Source organism: Oncorhynchus gorbuscha, linkage group LG18, assembly GCF_021184085.1.
Source record: "Oncorhynchus gorbuscha isolate QuinsamMale2020 ecotype Even-year linkage group LG18, OgorEven_v1.0, whole genome shotgun sequence".
NCBI lineage: Eukaryota > Metazoa > Chordata > Actinopteri > Salmoniformes > Salmonidae > Oncorhynchus > Oncorhynchus gorbuscha.
In genome coordinates this window covers 13726837-13743165 of record NC_060190.1, presented here as the reverse complement: position 1 = coordinate 13743165, position 16329 = coordinate 13726837, and the positions used below count along the sequence as shown (strand labels likewise).

The 16329-nt window shown below is 43.8% G+C and overlaps 1 protein-coding gene across 2 annotated transcripts; it reads left to right on the top strand.

Moving 5' to 3' along the window:
- The first annotated feature begins 5802 nt into the window (after positions 1 to 5802).
- On the top strand, positions 5803 to 13368 carry LOC124002376 (suppressor of cytokine signaling 7-like). 2 transcript variants are annotated; one of them, XM_046309740.1, is made up of 9 exons: positions 5803 to 7683; positions 7990 to 8051; positions 8202 to 8306; positions 9007 to 9138; positions 9779 to 9927; positions 10302 to 10470; positions 11490 to 11618; positions 11809 to 11944; positions 12332 to 13368. In XM_046309740.1, the coding sequence occupies exons 1-9, from the start codon at positions 6164 to 6166 to the stop codon at positions 12450 to 12452; spliced, it is 2523 nt and encodes an 840-aa protein (XP_046165696.1). In that variant the 5' UTR covers positions 5803 to 6163; the 3' UTR covers positions 12453 to 13368. The 2 variants fall into 2 exon arrangements, with proteins under 2 accessions (XP_046165696.1, XP_046165697.1); XM_046309741.1 differs by lacking the exon at positions 9007 to 9138.
- Positions 13369 to 16329: the final 2961 nt, after the last annotated feature.

Genomic DNA, 16329 nt, shown 5'->3' with positions numbered 1-16329 from the left:
TCTGCCCCTCCCTCGCTCTCTTTCTGTGATTCCCCCTCAGTATGCTGCTGGAGATGCTAATGTAACTGTTGTGCCCATGGAGTGATGAGAGTGCACATCTGTTGGTGGCAGGGACGGCCGTGTATGTCTGTATGTGTCTGTGTGTGTCTTTGTGTTTGTTTTAGTGTGTGTGTGTGTGTGTGTGTGTGTGTGTGTGTGTGTGTGTGTGTGTGTGTGTGTGTGTGTGTGTGTGTGTGTGTGTGTGTGTGTGTGTGTGTGTGTGTGTGTGTGTGTGTGTGTGTGTGTGTGTGTGTGTGTGTGTGTGTGTGTGTGTGTCTGCAGCGCAAAAAGGAGAGAGGAGGATGCAGGATGAGGGTTAATCCGCCTGTATTTGGGGATCCATCAGAATCGTGCGCTCGATGGATTAACCCCTGGCATTCCAGCGGGGACAGCCAGGAGAGTGGATGAGGGACCAGGCTGCTCTTTGATCATCCTGGAATATGTACACAGTGACACACACTGTAAGGGAAGCCAGGGATTCTATAGATATGATGATGCTTTCAGCTATATGATGTGTGTTGACAAATAGATTGCCCGCGTCTATTTAGTGAACAGGTGGAGATAGATTCATATTGAGTGTCGCTATGTTTGGCTATAAAATGGGAATCTCCCTTATCACACAATTCAGTATTCATCATCACTTAGAATGATGGAAGAAGGGAGGTTGGGAGAGAAGGAAAGCGAGAGGGGGAGTGTTTGTGTGTGTGAGAGGGAGCGAGTGTGATTGTGATAGATAAGAGAGAGAGAGAGAGACACCTCCCACCCCATCCCATATCGCAGTGATGGAGCAGGCTCTGGGTGATGCAGGCAAATCCTTGTTTTGGTGCCATGGCAACGGGCTTCTGAGAATTTTCATCCATTCCTGTGGGCCCCCTACCCCCACCCAGGACTGCAGAGCAGGGGAGGTGCTGCAGTGGTGTGGGAAAGACAATGAGGCTGTACAGATGTGTGTGTGTGTGTGTGTGTGTGTGTGTGTGTGTGTGTGTGTGTGTGTGTGTGTGTGTGTGTGTGTGTGTGTGTGTGTGTGTGTGTGTGTGTGTGTGTGTGTGTGTGTGTGCGTGTGTGCGTGCGTGCGTGCGTGCGTGCGTGCGTGCGTGTGTGTGTGTGTGCGTATGTATGTCACAGTACATTGATTGCAGTTGTATGAATGTATGAGCAGACTTTATCAACGTATTTGTTGGTGTGGGTCTGTGCATATGGCGTGTGTGTGTGTGTGTGTGTGTGTGTGTGTGTGTGTGTGTGTGTGTGTGTGTGTGTGTGTGTGTGTGTGTGTGTGTGTGTGTGTGTGTGTGTGTGTGTGTGTGTGTGTGTGTGTGTGTGTGTGTGTGTGTGTGTGTGTGTGTGTGTGTGTGTGTGTGTGTATTTAAATGTGTATAATCTGTGTGTTCAAATGTGCCTGTGCTTTTACTGTATGTAGTTGGGAGTTTGTTCATAGTAATACAGAATTAAGCCTGCTTGTAAATGTTAAGATACCTAATGATCAGTGCATAGTCTGTGTTTATGTATAAATCCATTTAAATCTCACATTCAGGACTTAATGGCAATGCAAATCTCACAATCAGGACACTGTTTAAAATGACCCTAGATAAGCAATCAATTTTATAGTTGAGCATATGTGAATTTTCAGTTCAGCCCCTTGTGTTGCCAACCCTGTCCAACATTACCTGTATGAGCAGCTTTTGAATTAAACATTATCTGTGATCATGATAATGCATTACTCTGCACCATCTCATTGACTTAAATATATGTGTTTACATACTGGCTAGCACTCATCAAGAATTAAATGTCTTTTCCATCCATTCCACTATGGTCATTTGTATTCAACTGGACTTGTGGGTTTACCATCATTGGTGGCCTGTAGCACCACCTTCTGGTTGAGAGATGTAAATAAAAAATATATACAGTTAAAGTCGGAGGTTTACATACACTTTAGCCAAATACATTTAAACTCAGGTTTTCACAATTCCTGACATTTAATCCTATTAAAAATGCCATGTCTTAGGTCAGTTAGGATCACCACTATATTTTAAGAATGTGAAATGTCAGAATAATAGTTGAGAGAATGATTTATTTCAGCTTAAATTTCTTTCATCACATTCCCAGTGGGTCAGAATTTTACATACACTCAATTAGTATTTGGTAGCATTGCTTTTAAATTGTTTAACTTGGGTCAAATGTTTCAGGTAGCCTTCCACAAGCTTGGTTTAATTTTGGCCCACTCATGACAGAGTTGTTGTAACTGAGTCAGGTTTGTAGGCCTCCTTGCTTGCACACGCTTTTTAAGTTCTGCCCACACATTTTCTATAAGATTGAGGTCAGGGCTTTGTGACGGCCACTCCAATACCTTGACTTTGATGTCCTTAAGCCATTTTTCCACAACGTTGGAAGTATGCTTGGGGTCATTGCCCATTTGGAAGACCCATTTGCGACCAAGTTTTAACTTCCTGACTGATGTCTTGAAATGTTGCTTCAATATATCCACATAATATTCCTCCCTCATGATGCCATCTATTTTGTGAAGTGCACCAGTCCCTCCTGCAGCAAAGCACTCTCACAACATGATGCCGCCACCCCCGTGCTTCACGTTTGGGATGGTGTTCTTCAGCTTGCAAGCCATCCCCTTTTTCCTCCAAACATAACAATGGTCATTATGGCCAAACAGTTCTATTTTTGTTTTATCAGACCAGAGAACATTTCTTTATCTTGTCCCCATGTGCAGTTGTAAACGGTAGTCAGGCTTTTTTAATGGCAGTTTTGGAGCAGTGGCTTCTTCCTTGTTGAGCGGCCTTTCAAGTTATGTCTATCTAGGACTCGTTTTACTGTGGATATAGATACTTTTGTACCTATTTCCTCCAGTATCTTCACAGGGTCCTTTGATGTTGTTCTGGGATTGATTTCCACTTTTCGCACCAAAGTACGTTTATCTCTAGGAGACAGAATGTGTCTCCTTCCTGAGCGGTATGACGGCGGCGTGGTCCCATAGTGTTTATACTTGCATACTATTGTTTGTACAGATGAACGTGGTGCCTTCAAGCATTTGGAAATTGCTTCCAAGGATGAACCAGACTTGTGGAGGTCTACAATTATTTTTCAGACTTCTTGGCTGATTTCTTTTGATTTTCCCATGATGTCAAGCAAAGAGGCACTGAGTTTGAAGGTAGGCCTTGAAATAGATCCACAGGTACACCTCCAATTGACTCAAATGATATCAATAAGCCTATCAGAAGCTTCTAAAGCCATGACATAATTTTCTGGAATTTTCCAAGCTGTTTGAAGGCACAATCAAATTAGTGTATTTAAACTTCTGACCAACTGGAATTGTGATACAGTGAATTATAAGTGAAATAATATGTCTGTAAACAATTGTTGGAGAAATGACTTGTGTCATCCACAAAGTAGATGTCCTAACTGACTTGCCAAAACTATAGTTTGTTAACAAGAAATTTGTGGAGTGGTTGAAAAACGAGTTTTAATGACTCCAACCTAAGTGTATGTGAACTTCCGACTTCAATTGTATTTTTACAATGGATTGAATGAGTCATGATTTATGGGTGAAAACCTTTGTCATCCTTTGTCTGCAAGGTGGTGTGTTTTGTATATGAAAGGTGGAGGAAATTAATAGCACCTGAAATCTGAAATAGGGTATCCAACTATGGGAAATAGGCATTTCTGAAATGTAGGTTGTCAAGCACAGGACCGCGCTGCTTGCTCTGATGGAAGGCTCTAGAATGACCCAATCACGTCTTATCACTTTAATTGGGGAACAATGAGTGCAGTCTAGGAGGCCACTCCTCTGGATCTAGCAGGCTAAAAGTGGAAGTCAAATGGTTATGATAGGAGAGGTCTAATTATAAATGCCCATGCATTGATGATTTATCTTTTGAAAATGAATTGGTGGAATTTATATTCTATCCTGTTCTATTCTATGACATTACATTTTATGAGTGACACATGGATTGCTGAATCACCATATTTATGTTTAAGTGCAGTGATAGAGTGTGAGGGCCTGTGTAAGGACTCTCGTCCAAGATGTTTTGACGATGTGTCACAATCTGAAGTAGAATAGAATCTGAATATTTTATTTCTTATTTTTCTCCCCTAATTTCCTTAGTCACTTTAATAGCACAATGTTAGATGATTTCTTCCTGAGACAAATTGAATTGAAATTGACACAGCTTTTAAGTTGGCGAAGACTGGGCGGTGAGATGCCAAGAACAGACTGAGCAGAACAGGTGCCCAGCACTGCCCACAGCCATTGGCACAAGTGGTCAGATTTTTATTCTGTGCACTGGAGAAAATAATGGACTAATTTGTTGAAGTCATGCAATAATTTGCCAAGACATGCAGTGAAATCAAAATAGGCCTTGCATACTAAATGTTTATTATTGCCTAAACTATTACGGATGTTATTACTATGCTGATTCTTGCAATGAATCAATCCATAGCCTATTATACAGCCATCAATCAATCAAATTCAGCAACAACAAATATAGTCCTGTATTGAATTAATTTCCCCCAATCAATGTCAATAATAGGAACAATTTGAATGTTGGAATATTTAGGCTACTATGCAAGTCACAAATTGCAAAGTAGCCTAGCATTCTGACATTTTTTCTTATTTGTTTTATTTTGTGTGTATTTTTTCTGTATTGCTAGATATTACTGCACTGTTGGAGCTAGAAAACACAAGCATTTTGCTGCACCTGCGATAACATCTGCAAATCTGTGTACACGACCAATAAACTTTCATTTGATTTCTCTCTCTCATCACTTCACACTACAGGGAAAGAGAAAGGCTATGTGCACACTGCCCACAAAATTAGATGGAAACTGAGCTGCATTTCCTAACCTCCTGCACTATATTAAAGAGAGAAATCAAATGAAAGTTTATTGGTCGTGTACACAGATTTGCAGATGTTATCGCAGGTGCAGCAAAATGCTTGTGTTTTCTAGCTCCAACAGTGCAGTAATATCTAGCAATTAAAAAAATACACACAACATTAAACAAATAATTAATAATTTCAGAGTGCTAGGCTACTTTGCAATCAGTGACTTGCATTGTAGCCTAAATATTCCAATATGACCATATTAGAGACACGTATTTCCCTCAGATTACCTAGATACACAAAGAATTTGAAATCAAACCTGATTTTGATAAACTCCCATGTCTACTGGGCGAAATAACACAGTGTGCCATCACAGCAGCAAGATTTGTGACCTGTTGCCACAAGAAAAGGTCAACTAGTGAAGAACAAACGCCATTGTAAATACAACCCATATTTATGCTTATTTGTTTACCCTTTTGTACTTTAACCCTTTGTACGTCGTTACAACATTGTATATATACATAATATGACATTTGTAATGTCTTTATTCTTTTGGAACTTTTGTGAGTGTAATGTTTACTGTCCATTTTTATTGTTTATTTCACTTTTGTGTATAATCTACCTTACTTGCTTTGGCAATGTTAACATATGTTTTCCCATGACAATAAAGCCCCTTGAATTGAATTGAAACGGGGGAGGGAGAGGGAGACAGAGACAGAGACAGAGACAGAGACAGAGACAGAGACAGAGACAGAGACAGAGACAGAGACAGAGACAGAGACAGAGACAGAGACAGAGACAGAGACAGAGACAGGGTACACAAAGTAACACACTGAACGCAGAATGCATAGGATTTGCGGAAGTGAGGGAGCGGGTGGGGCTTCGCTGGGAACCGGAGAGAGAGAGAGAGAGAGAGAGAGAGAGAGAGAGAGAGAGAGAGAGAGAGAGAGAGAGAGAGAGAGAGAGAAAGAGTGGTCAGACTTGTGAGGCTTTTTATTCTAACAAATGAGACCGTATGTTTGACCCCGGGGTTCGCCTGCTTACAACAGCAAGCTGGATATATTTATGCGTGCACTCGCTCGGTCTTCGTTAGAATATAAATGGATGTCGTTTTTTGTAGGCGCTTTATCTGTGCGATAATGAAAGAACGCTTGAAATAGTTTATTCGCTTGTAGCCTATTTATGGTAGATAGCGCTTTGGCCCTTCTTTATTATAAGACAACGGGGATCCATCAAACGGCGGTAGCTATGTGAAGCGTAGAACTCGTTTATTCCCTTTCGTGAATTGAGGAATAATTATGAACAACGCGCAAGATATGTCTCCCGATTTTGTCTTGATGCGCCTGGTTTCCGCGGCCGAGGATGACCGCTTGGACGAGGAGAATGGGAATCTGTCGTCGGGTGGAGTGGTGGCAGGACTCGGTAAAGAGGTCTTGGCTCATAGCAACATGAAAGGGGGCTTGGAATTCGCCCGAGATCCCACGACAGGCCTCGCGCATTCCGGCAATTTATCTTCGCTGAACAATGCACAGCAGAGCGGCGGAACGGCGGCACCTGACAGCGGGGTGATGGCGACTAAACCGTCGGTGTCTATTCCTCCTCCACACAGCGCCATGGAGGCCAAGGGCTTTGAGTTTGCTCACAGAGGAGGCTTACGGCCTCAGCTCCTTGTGTTTCCTAACATATTGAGGGATGGTGATGGGATTTTAGAATGTGAATCCGACGGTCGGAATCAGTCGAGGAAACATATTGGTTTGGACAAGACCTCCGGCTCTGTCTCCGACCTAACCGGAGGCATCAATAACAATACGCTCAGTGCCGGTGACGCGCAACAGCAGAACCATCTGTCCCAGAGCTGGGGTCTGCATCCCCGGGTGGTATTATCCACGGTTGCTGCCGATATCGAGGGAGGTGAGCTATGCCACCGGCACAGTTTGATCACCAACCCATCAGACTGGCCTCCCTTAAGGGATAAATCCAATCCTTTCACAATGATAGAGTCGAAATGGGGATGCACAACCGGGGAGCTGCCCGACGGCCCAGTGTTCGACCTGGCCAGAAGGTTCGGGGAGCTGGGGCTCGGCGCGGTACCCAAGATATTATTCAAGGACGGGGCGATGCCCCAGTGCTCGTGTCAGGGCGCACATGGGCCGGCACCAGCGGGGATGGGGCATGGGGATGACCCCACTGAGACTAGCGATGCTTTGTTGGTGCTAGAGGGGCTGGGGACTGGGGACGTGGCCAGGCTGGGTATCACTGGATGCCCAGAGGATGATTCGGATGAAAGTCGAGCACGTCGAGTTCAGAAGATGTCCGGTGCATTTTCTCTCAGTAGCTTTCAGGCAGAGTTGACCAGACAGATGGAAGGGGTGGCTGGAGAACCTTGTCCGTCGGCGCACGGTGACGCACAAGTATGTAGCCTGCATGGAAACGTACCTAACCCAACTCAACCGATCCCGGGAGATACAGAACAGAATCCGGAGGTGTCGACATTACCTGGGGCCTCTGCGGCTTCACCGAGCTCGGACCGACCTGTCAGTCCAACCCCTAGCCAGGCATCGACACCCCGGAAGCGGGCGGACAAGTGCGTCAGTGAGCCCCGGACTCCAACCGGTCGAGTCGAGAAAACACTCAAAGTTCCAGGGAAGTCCAGAAAGGGCTCACTTAAAATACGCCTGAGTAAACTTTTCAGAACTAAAAGCTGTAGTGGTTCCAATAGCCTTCTGGATAAGAGGCCATCAGTGGCCTATTCAATCTCCTCCGCTGGAAGTCTGGTGGACATGGCCAGTGGAAGTGGTGGGGAGCATGACGTGGACAGGTAAGGACTTCCACACTTTTAAGCATCGTGAGTAATTACTGACTGTATACCTATAATTTATAGCAGGCTATAGAGATCAACTCATTTATTGATTGGTTACAGTGCCACTATTGTAGAGCCTATCCTAAAATATAATATTTTCTATCAGGATATTATAGGCCCAGAACTGTCTGAATTGTTTCTAAATCTGTGTTTCTCTAAATCTAGGCTACCTAACTCTAATATCTATTTTCACCTGATCACCTCTATATTCCATCCCTCTATAACTTATTTCATTCCTATTTTGCTGTTTTTCTCTTGCCACAGCCAACCCCAAATGACCAGGGCCCAAAGTGCTTTCTCTCCTGCTTCCTTTGCTCCTTTCACTGGTAAGGGGCTCTACCATTTCTTGGCTGAGGAGGCAAACTCGGGTCCAAGAACTTACGTTTCTTTACTAGCATCACTCTCTTCCTCTATCATTTCCTTTCTCAAATTCCCTCTCTCTCTTCCTCTTTCCTTCTTTCCATTTCTGGGTGCAGGCGAGACTGTTTCATTGGTGGATGTGGATATTTCGAGGAGAGGGGCGAACACTCCGCACCCTCCCACGCCTCCACCTCCGCCACGCAGAAGTCTCAGTCTATTAGGTACTTTACCTCCTTTCTTTCTCTCTGTTCTTTCTCTCTGTGTGTCTCTCTGTAGAGTAGCCTATTTTTCTCTGTGTGTTTCCTTGTGTCCCTCCCTTTCTTGCACGCATCTCTTTTGCTTATGATTGTACCTGTAGGCACACATAAACACTAAAAATGATTACTGCATACCCTCACTCACCCTACTCTCCTATACCCACTGTATTACCTCCCTCCCCTGAAAGCTATATCACAGTATATAAACATACCCATTCTGTTCTATGGTGATGGAGAGCCTAATAGCTTTACACCTTCTCTGATCCCCACGACAACACTAACATCAACAGCCATGAGGGACTGTTGTATTGTGGCCTTACAGACCAGTGTTTCTCAACGTCGATCCTGGGGACCCACCCTCTCGACCTATCAGAATTGAATGTTCAGCCAAGCAGTGGAACAAGGACAAACCAATTTGCTGAATGTCACGTTGAATCACCCATTTCTCGCAACCTATAAATATCAACTTACATCAGATGTAGTTTGGATTTGTTAGTTACCCTAGAATACTTCAAGGAGTGCATTAAAAAATATATATATATATAAAAAAAAGTTGAGATGAAAACTTCATATCACAGTGGGTCCAGAGGAGAGGAGTTGAGAAAGCCTGTGATCTAGACCCCTCCCTGGTCTGAAACCCCCCTTCCCCCCTGCTCTGTTCCAGATGACATAGGTGGGCCGCAGCCTGGTCCTTTCCTAGTGAGTGTTATGGGGGCCTCCCTACAGTCCCTCCCCCTGCCTCTTCCTCCTCCTCATCCCTCCCATGCCACCATCCAGCATAGTATCAGCCTCAATGGTAAGACACCAGAGAGCTGGGAGCTGTGCATGGGGCAAACGGGCGGACGGTGTGGTAATAGAGCACGTAATGGCCAGAGCTAAGACTCCGAAAAGACCATAATACAAAACAGTACCAATATGATATATTTATAATGCTGTATTTATAAACGTGTGAATATATCAGTAATCCTTCATATGTGTAATATCTGCAGTTCTGAATATATATGTAACATAAAACCTATATGCCTGTTGGCTAATGCCTAAGTTCATAGAGTGATATGGTGTGACACTTGCGTGTTGTGGTGAAGGTTGCATAATTTCCCTCAGGTGAAATACTGTAAGTGCTTGTATTCAGGAAAGACTATACAGACCGATCAGCGTGGAAATGATTCGTGAAGGTGCATGGTGTGCAGTCGGAAACCAATGCTTGTCTAATATTTGTATTATATGCCTTGAGAATGAGTATTTGTGGCACCTGGTCTGTCTAAGCAGTCTTACTCAAACTGAACACTGTTATCATCTATTAGTAACAAGTCCTAACTTGAGATCTATGCATGTAACTTGTACTTTCTTACAACTCCCATTTATACCAAATGCAATGGTTTGGGCTACACATTCATATCATTGTGTCTAGCTGAATATTTCTCTATTTGTTTCAGATGCATTCCTCCGGGCCCTGCCTCACTCCACCTCTTCACAGCTCCTCTCAGCTCCTCCCCCTTCCAGGTTGGCCCCGCCCCCAAGGCTCTGTCCTCTGAGGCGGCCTGAGGCCAGCAACTTCACCGCTAGTCTGAGAGAGCTGGAAAAAGTAATTGCGACACACTCAACAACACTCGCAAATACACATACATATTGATTGAATCACTGCTAAATCGATTGGGTTACATACTAACAAATAGGTACAAACCTTTAATTGATGATAACTGCCTTGGTGTGGGTGGGTGTGTGTGTGATAACAAACCTTTAATTGATGATAACTGCCTTGGTGTGTGTGTGATAACAAACCTTTAATTAATAATAACTGCCAAGTGTGGGTGTGTGTGTGTGTAATAACAAACATTTAATTGATAATAACTGCCTCATGACATTAATTCAGTTCTGTGTTTGTATTCGATTCTATGGATGGTGTGTGTGTATGTTTCTATGATATTCATTCATAATCATCTACATGTCTATCCCCAGTGTGGCTGGTATTGGGGTCCTATGAACTGGGAAGATGCAGAGATGAAGTTGAAGGGGAAGCCTGACGGGGCGTTCCTGGTGAGGGACAGCTCTGACCCCCGCTACATCCTCAGCCTCAGCTTCCGCTCCCAGGGAGTTACACACCACACGCGCATGGAGCACTACAGAGGTGAGTTACACACACCACGCGCGCATGGAGCACTACAGAGGTGAGTTACACACACCACACGCGCATGGAGCACGACAGAGGTGAGTTACACACACCACACGCGCATGGAGCACTACAGAGGTGAGTTACACACACCACACGCGCATGGACCACAACAGAGGTGAGTTACACACACCACACGCGCATGGAGCACTACAGAGGTGAGATACACACACCACACGCGCACTACAGAGGTGAGTTACACACACCACACGCGCACTACAGAGGTGAGTTACACACACCACACGCGTACGGAGCACTACAGAGGTGAGTTACACACACAACACCCGCACGGAGCACTGAAGAGGTGAGTTACACACACAACACCCACACGGAGCACTGAAGAGGTGAGTTACACACACAACACCCGCACGGAGCACTGAAGAGGTGTCGTGTGTACCGTAAATACTCAGAAACACATACAGTCAGTCAATCACACAAATATAAAAGTTGTAGCTACTCACTCAGTCATGTTTATTAACACACGTACACATGCACACACACCCATACACTCACACAGACACACACACGCACCCAGCGAAGTGGTGAGTCACCCACACACAAAGTAGGTAAACGACAACGACATGCTCGCAAATATACATGGCATTGGCATAAAGCACTTCTAACAGGATTTACTCACATACAGACACATTCATCATGCAGTGTAAATATATGACAGACAGAAAGCATGCAGTTAATTATATTTATGGTTTACACATACACCACATATCAGCCACCCAACTCACAGGGTAGTTGAGAAAAACAGGTTTGATACATGACATATGATATAATACGTGCTGTTAAAAAAAGTAATAAAGCATTATACCTGAACACTTTAAATAAAGTGGTACCACTAGGTTCCATTTCATTCCCCTTTAAAATTGTATTTGATTCTATTTCATTCCCCTTTAAATGGTATGTATGTGTGAGTGTTCGGTGTAACCTTCAGTGGTGTGTCCCTTCCATGTTTCCATCTATAGGGACATTCAGCTTGTGGTGTCATCCCAAGTTTGAGGACCGATGTCATTCTGTGGTGGAGTTTATCGAGCGAGCCATCATGCACTCCAAAAATGGAAAATTCCTCTACTTCCTGCGTTCACGTGTGCCAGGTAAAAACGTCCCCCATTCCTACACTGCCCAACCAATTAGATGTTTATGTGAACTACCACATAGTGTAGTGGTTGTAATGACAGTAAGAATAGCATACAAGGTTGCTGAGAGGTTACGAACATCTGTATTGGTTGTTTGTGCTCATTCGTGTGTGCGTGTCGAATGTGTGTGTGTTTGTGTGTGTTCCAGGGCTCCCCCCTACCCCGGTGCAGCTGCTCTACCCAGTGTCCCGGTTCAGCAACGTCAAGTCCCTGCAGCACCTCTGTCGCTTCTGCATCCGACAAATGGTCCGCATCGACCACATCCAGGAGCTGCCGCTGCCCAAGTACTGCCATACTCAATTTACCCAAATATTGATTTAGTCATTCATTTTAACCTTGTTTTTGTTTTCTTGGAAATAGTTGTTAGTGAATTAGCATTCTCTCCTGAGCTTTGACAGAAATGCCTCAGCATATTCTTTTAGTTTAAATAAAGAACTAATGGAAATAATCCTTGATTGCTGACAGACTAGACATGGATGATGCGCTTTGAGACCAAGTGAAAAGTGGTATATATAGCAGCTGTACTTTAAAGCAATCCATCATCATCATCATCATCATCAGTTTCCTTTATTTTATGGAGTGTTATACACAGAAAGAAAACTACTTCACATGTGAAACATAAAGGTATATTTTTGCATAAGGGGTTACTCATTTGACCTCTCCCTCTCCAGACCACTGATCATGTACCTGAGGAAGTTCTACTACTACGATGCAGAGGAAGAGATGTACCTGTCAATCAAGAGCATTCGACCAGGGGCTGGAGTAGAGAAAGAGGCGGAGTCTCAGACGTAACTGGAAGAGGTGTCTGCTGGTCTGCCCGTCTTCCAGCATCAGCCAATCAAAGTCCTCGGCACCCTCTGAATCCAGTCGGCTGCAGTCAAAGGGGTCCAGATTACCTAGCCCTTCTCTTGACTTTGGCCAATGAGAGTAGAAAGGGACAGTAGTGGAATGCTGGAAAATTGTCCATACGGAGTGCACACATGGGGCTGGGACAAAAAAGGACACAGCCTCATTGAGAACGGACTGGAGAACGGACTCGTCTAGCCTGTAACAACCTGAAAACAAACAAAAAACAACTTGAACCTAGACTTTGAATCGATCCCTAGACAGATATTCACTGTACCTATGAACTGAAGTTGATGCACTGGTCCATTTGTACTACTATTTTTTCCATTATCATAATTTTCTTGTTTTTTTCCCTCCTGTTGCTATGAGGGTCGTTGTGGACTCCAATTGGCCCACAGGAGGCCATGGTTGATCTTTGTTTGTTGGTTTTAATCGTCAAAAAATCCCTGATTGTAACTTGCGCATCATTCTGTTCCTCCGTACCCCAAGCTGGCCACAGGCTCAGCATTTTCAGTAAAAGAGAAAAAAATATGGCTTCCCTCTTTTGCACAATCATTTTCAATTGACTGAAGTAAAGTGGTAGCAGGAGCCAGGCGCACCGGTTTGAGTGTGTCAAGAACTGCAACGCTGCTATGTTTTTCACACTCAACAGTTTCCTGTGTGTATCAACAATGGTCCACCACCCAAAGGACATCCAGCCAACTTGACACAACTGTGGGAAGCAGTGGAGTCAACATGGGCCAGCATCCCTGTGCAACACTTTTCACACCTTGTAAAGTCCCTACCCTGACAAATTGAGGCTGTTCTGAGGGTAATGCACATCTCAATCCACACATACAGTGGGGCAAAAAAGTATTTAGTCAGCCACCAATTGTGCAAGTTCTCCCACTTAAAAAGATGAGAGAGGCCTGTCATTTTCATCATAAGGTACACTTCAACTATGACAGACAAAATGAGAAAAAAAAAATCCAGAAGATCACATTGTAGGATTTTAAATGTATTTATTTGCAAATTATGGTGGAAAATAAGTATTTGGTCAATAACAAAAGTTTCTCAATACTTGGTTATATACCCTTTGTTGGCAATGACAGAGGTCAAATGTTTTCTGTAAGTCTTCACAAGGTTTTCACACACTGTTGCTGGTATTTTGGCCCATTCCTCCATGCAGATCTCCTCTAGAGCAGTGATGTTTTGGGGCTGTTGCTGGGCAACACGGACTTTCAACTCCCTCCAAAGATTTTCTATGGGGTTGAGATCTGGAGACTGGCTAGGCCACTCCAGGACCTTGAAATGCTTCTTACGAAGCCACTCCTTCGTTGCCCGGACGGTGTGTTTGGGATCATTGTCATGCTGAAAGACCCAGCCACGTTTCATCTTCAATGCCCTTGCTGATGGAAGGAGGTTTTCACTCAAAATCTCACGATACATGGCCCCATTCATTCTTTCCTTTACACGGATCAGTCGTCCTGGTCCCTTTGCAGAAAAACAGTCCCAAAGCATGATGTTTCCACAACCATGCTTCACAGTAGGTATGGTGTACTTTGGATGAAACTCAGCATTCTTTGTCCTCCAAACACGACGAGTTGAGTTTTTACCAAAAAGTTATATTTTGGTTTCATCTGACCGATATGACATTCTCCCAATCTTCTTCTGGATCATCCAAATGCTCTCTAGCAAACTTCAGACTCGCCTGGACATGTACTGGCTTAAGCAGGGGGACACGTCTGGCACTGCAGGATTTGAGTCCCTGGCGGCGTAGTATGTTACTGATGGTAGGCTTTGTTACTTTGGTTCCAGCTCTCTGCAGGTCATTCACTAGGTCCCCCCGTGTGGTTCTGGGATTTTTGCTCACTGTTCTTGTGATCATTTTGACCCCACGGGGTGAGATCTTGCGTGGAGCCCCAGATCGAGGGAGATTATCAGTGGTCTTGTATGTCTTCCATTTCCTAATAATTGCTCCCACAGTTGATTTACATTTGATTTCTTCAAACTAAGCTGCTTACCTATTGCAGATTCAGTCTTCCCAGCCTGGTGCAGGTCTACAATTTTGTTTTCTGGTGTCCTTTGACAGCCCTTTGGTCTTGGCCATAGTGGAGTTTGGAGTGTGACTGTTTGAGGTTGTGGACAGGTGTCTTTTATACTGATAACAAGTTCAAACAGGTGCCATTAATACAGGTAACGAGTGAAGGACAGAGGAGCCTCTTAAAGAAGAAGTTACAGGTCTGTGAGAGCCAGAAATCTTGCTTGTTTGTAGGTGACCAAATACTCATTTTCCACCAGTTTGCAAATAAATTCATTAAAAATCCTACAATGTGATTTTCTAGATTTTCTTTTCTCATTTTGTCTGTCATAGTTGAAGTGTACCTATGATGAAAATTACAGGCCTCTCATCTTTTTAAGTCGGAGAACTTGCACAATTGGTGGCTGACTAAATACTTTTTTGCCCCACTGTACATAGTGACACATGACCACTGACACACACATGCAGGCCTTCATGAGGGGGCACAACTCAATATTAGGAAGTTGATCCTAATGTTTTGTACACTCAGTGTATGTTAGTTCCCTGTGTGGGTGTTTTTGTGGTAATGATGAACATGGCCCTTTCAATCCATACAGACTGATGTAATAATTAAGTAGTAGTGTAAACAGCATCAATGTCAAATGTTTTTACTCTGTCATACACTCTTGATAACGAAACCACCAATGACAACACACACCCTGTTCTATAGTTGTGGGGGCAAGAGGCATGCAAAGCATAAAGGCAATCATAACACAGCATAGTTTTTAACACTTGCACTTGACAAAAACAACTCATCCTGTAATTTTGACTGCTTTGCTTTTTAGTTCCCCCCTACCAAACATATGCTTATGTCATAGTGCTCTTCTTTCATTGTTATACTATTCATGCATGCACACATGCAAACACACACAGACTCTCACACACACACATACTCTCACACACACACACAGACTCTCACACACACACACACACACAGACTCTCACACACACACACACACACTCACACACACACACACACAGACACTCACACACACACACACACACACACACACACACACACACACACACACACACACACACACAGACTCTCACACACACACAGACTCTCACACACACACATACTCTCACACACACATACACAGACTCTCTCACACACACACAGACTCTCTCACACACACACACAGACTCACACACACAGAGGAAGGATGATTTTAGGAGAACAAGGACTGCTCATTCACACATGCTCCTATATTGGGGGCCAGCTCAAACTTGACAGCTAACTATGCCAGCAGTATTGGTGATTTGCCTCTATAGAGAGAATCCAGTTGTGTGAATGGGTTTGTGATGATACATTGAAATAGGAAATTAGATATGAAGGCCCAGCAGATCTACACTAAGAGTTTAATCATTTGATATTTTAAATTCTGAGCTGATTTTGTTTTGTATAATTGTTTTACTGATTGTGTTGAAATGGAAATTACTCTAACCATTAACTGGTCTCTTGTTGCTGACTGGTTTCAAATTCTTGCCCTCTATACCCATCAAACTAAACTCTGGACCTTGAAGCCAGTGCCACTGCTTGTTTTCATTGTTCCCCTCTAATCAGGGACTGATTTAGACCTGGACCTGGCACACAAGGTGTTTAAAATGAATTATCAGGTAGAACAGAACACTAGCAGGCTCCGGACCTTGTAGGGTAATAGTTAAATACCCCTGCTCTATAGGCTTATTATCCATGTCATAAATCAAATCAGCCTAAGGGTAGGCCACTAGGTACTAGTGTAAAGTGGTACTATAATGTGT

Excerpts from the sequence above, each read along its gene's own strand:
- LOC124002376 (XM_046309740.1), top strand. The coding sequence starts at position 6,164 with ATGAACAACGCGCAAGATATGTCTCCCGATTTTGTCTTGATGCGCCTG. Across the intron at positions 8,307-9,006 it reads CAGAAGTCTCAGTCTATTAG|ATGACATAGGTGGGCCGCAG; the intron begins GTACTTTACCTC and ends GCTCTGTTCCAG. Across the intron at positions 11,619-11,808 it reads CCTGCGTTCACGTGTGCCAG|GGCTCCCCCCTACCCCGGTG; the intron begins GTAAAAACGTCC and ends TGTGTGTTCCAG.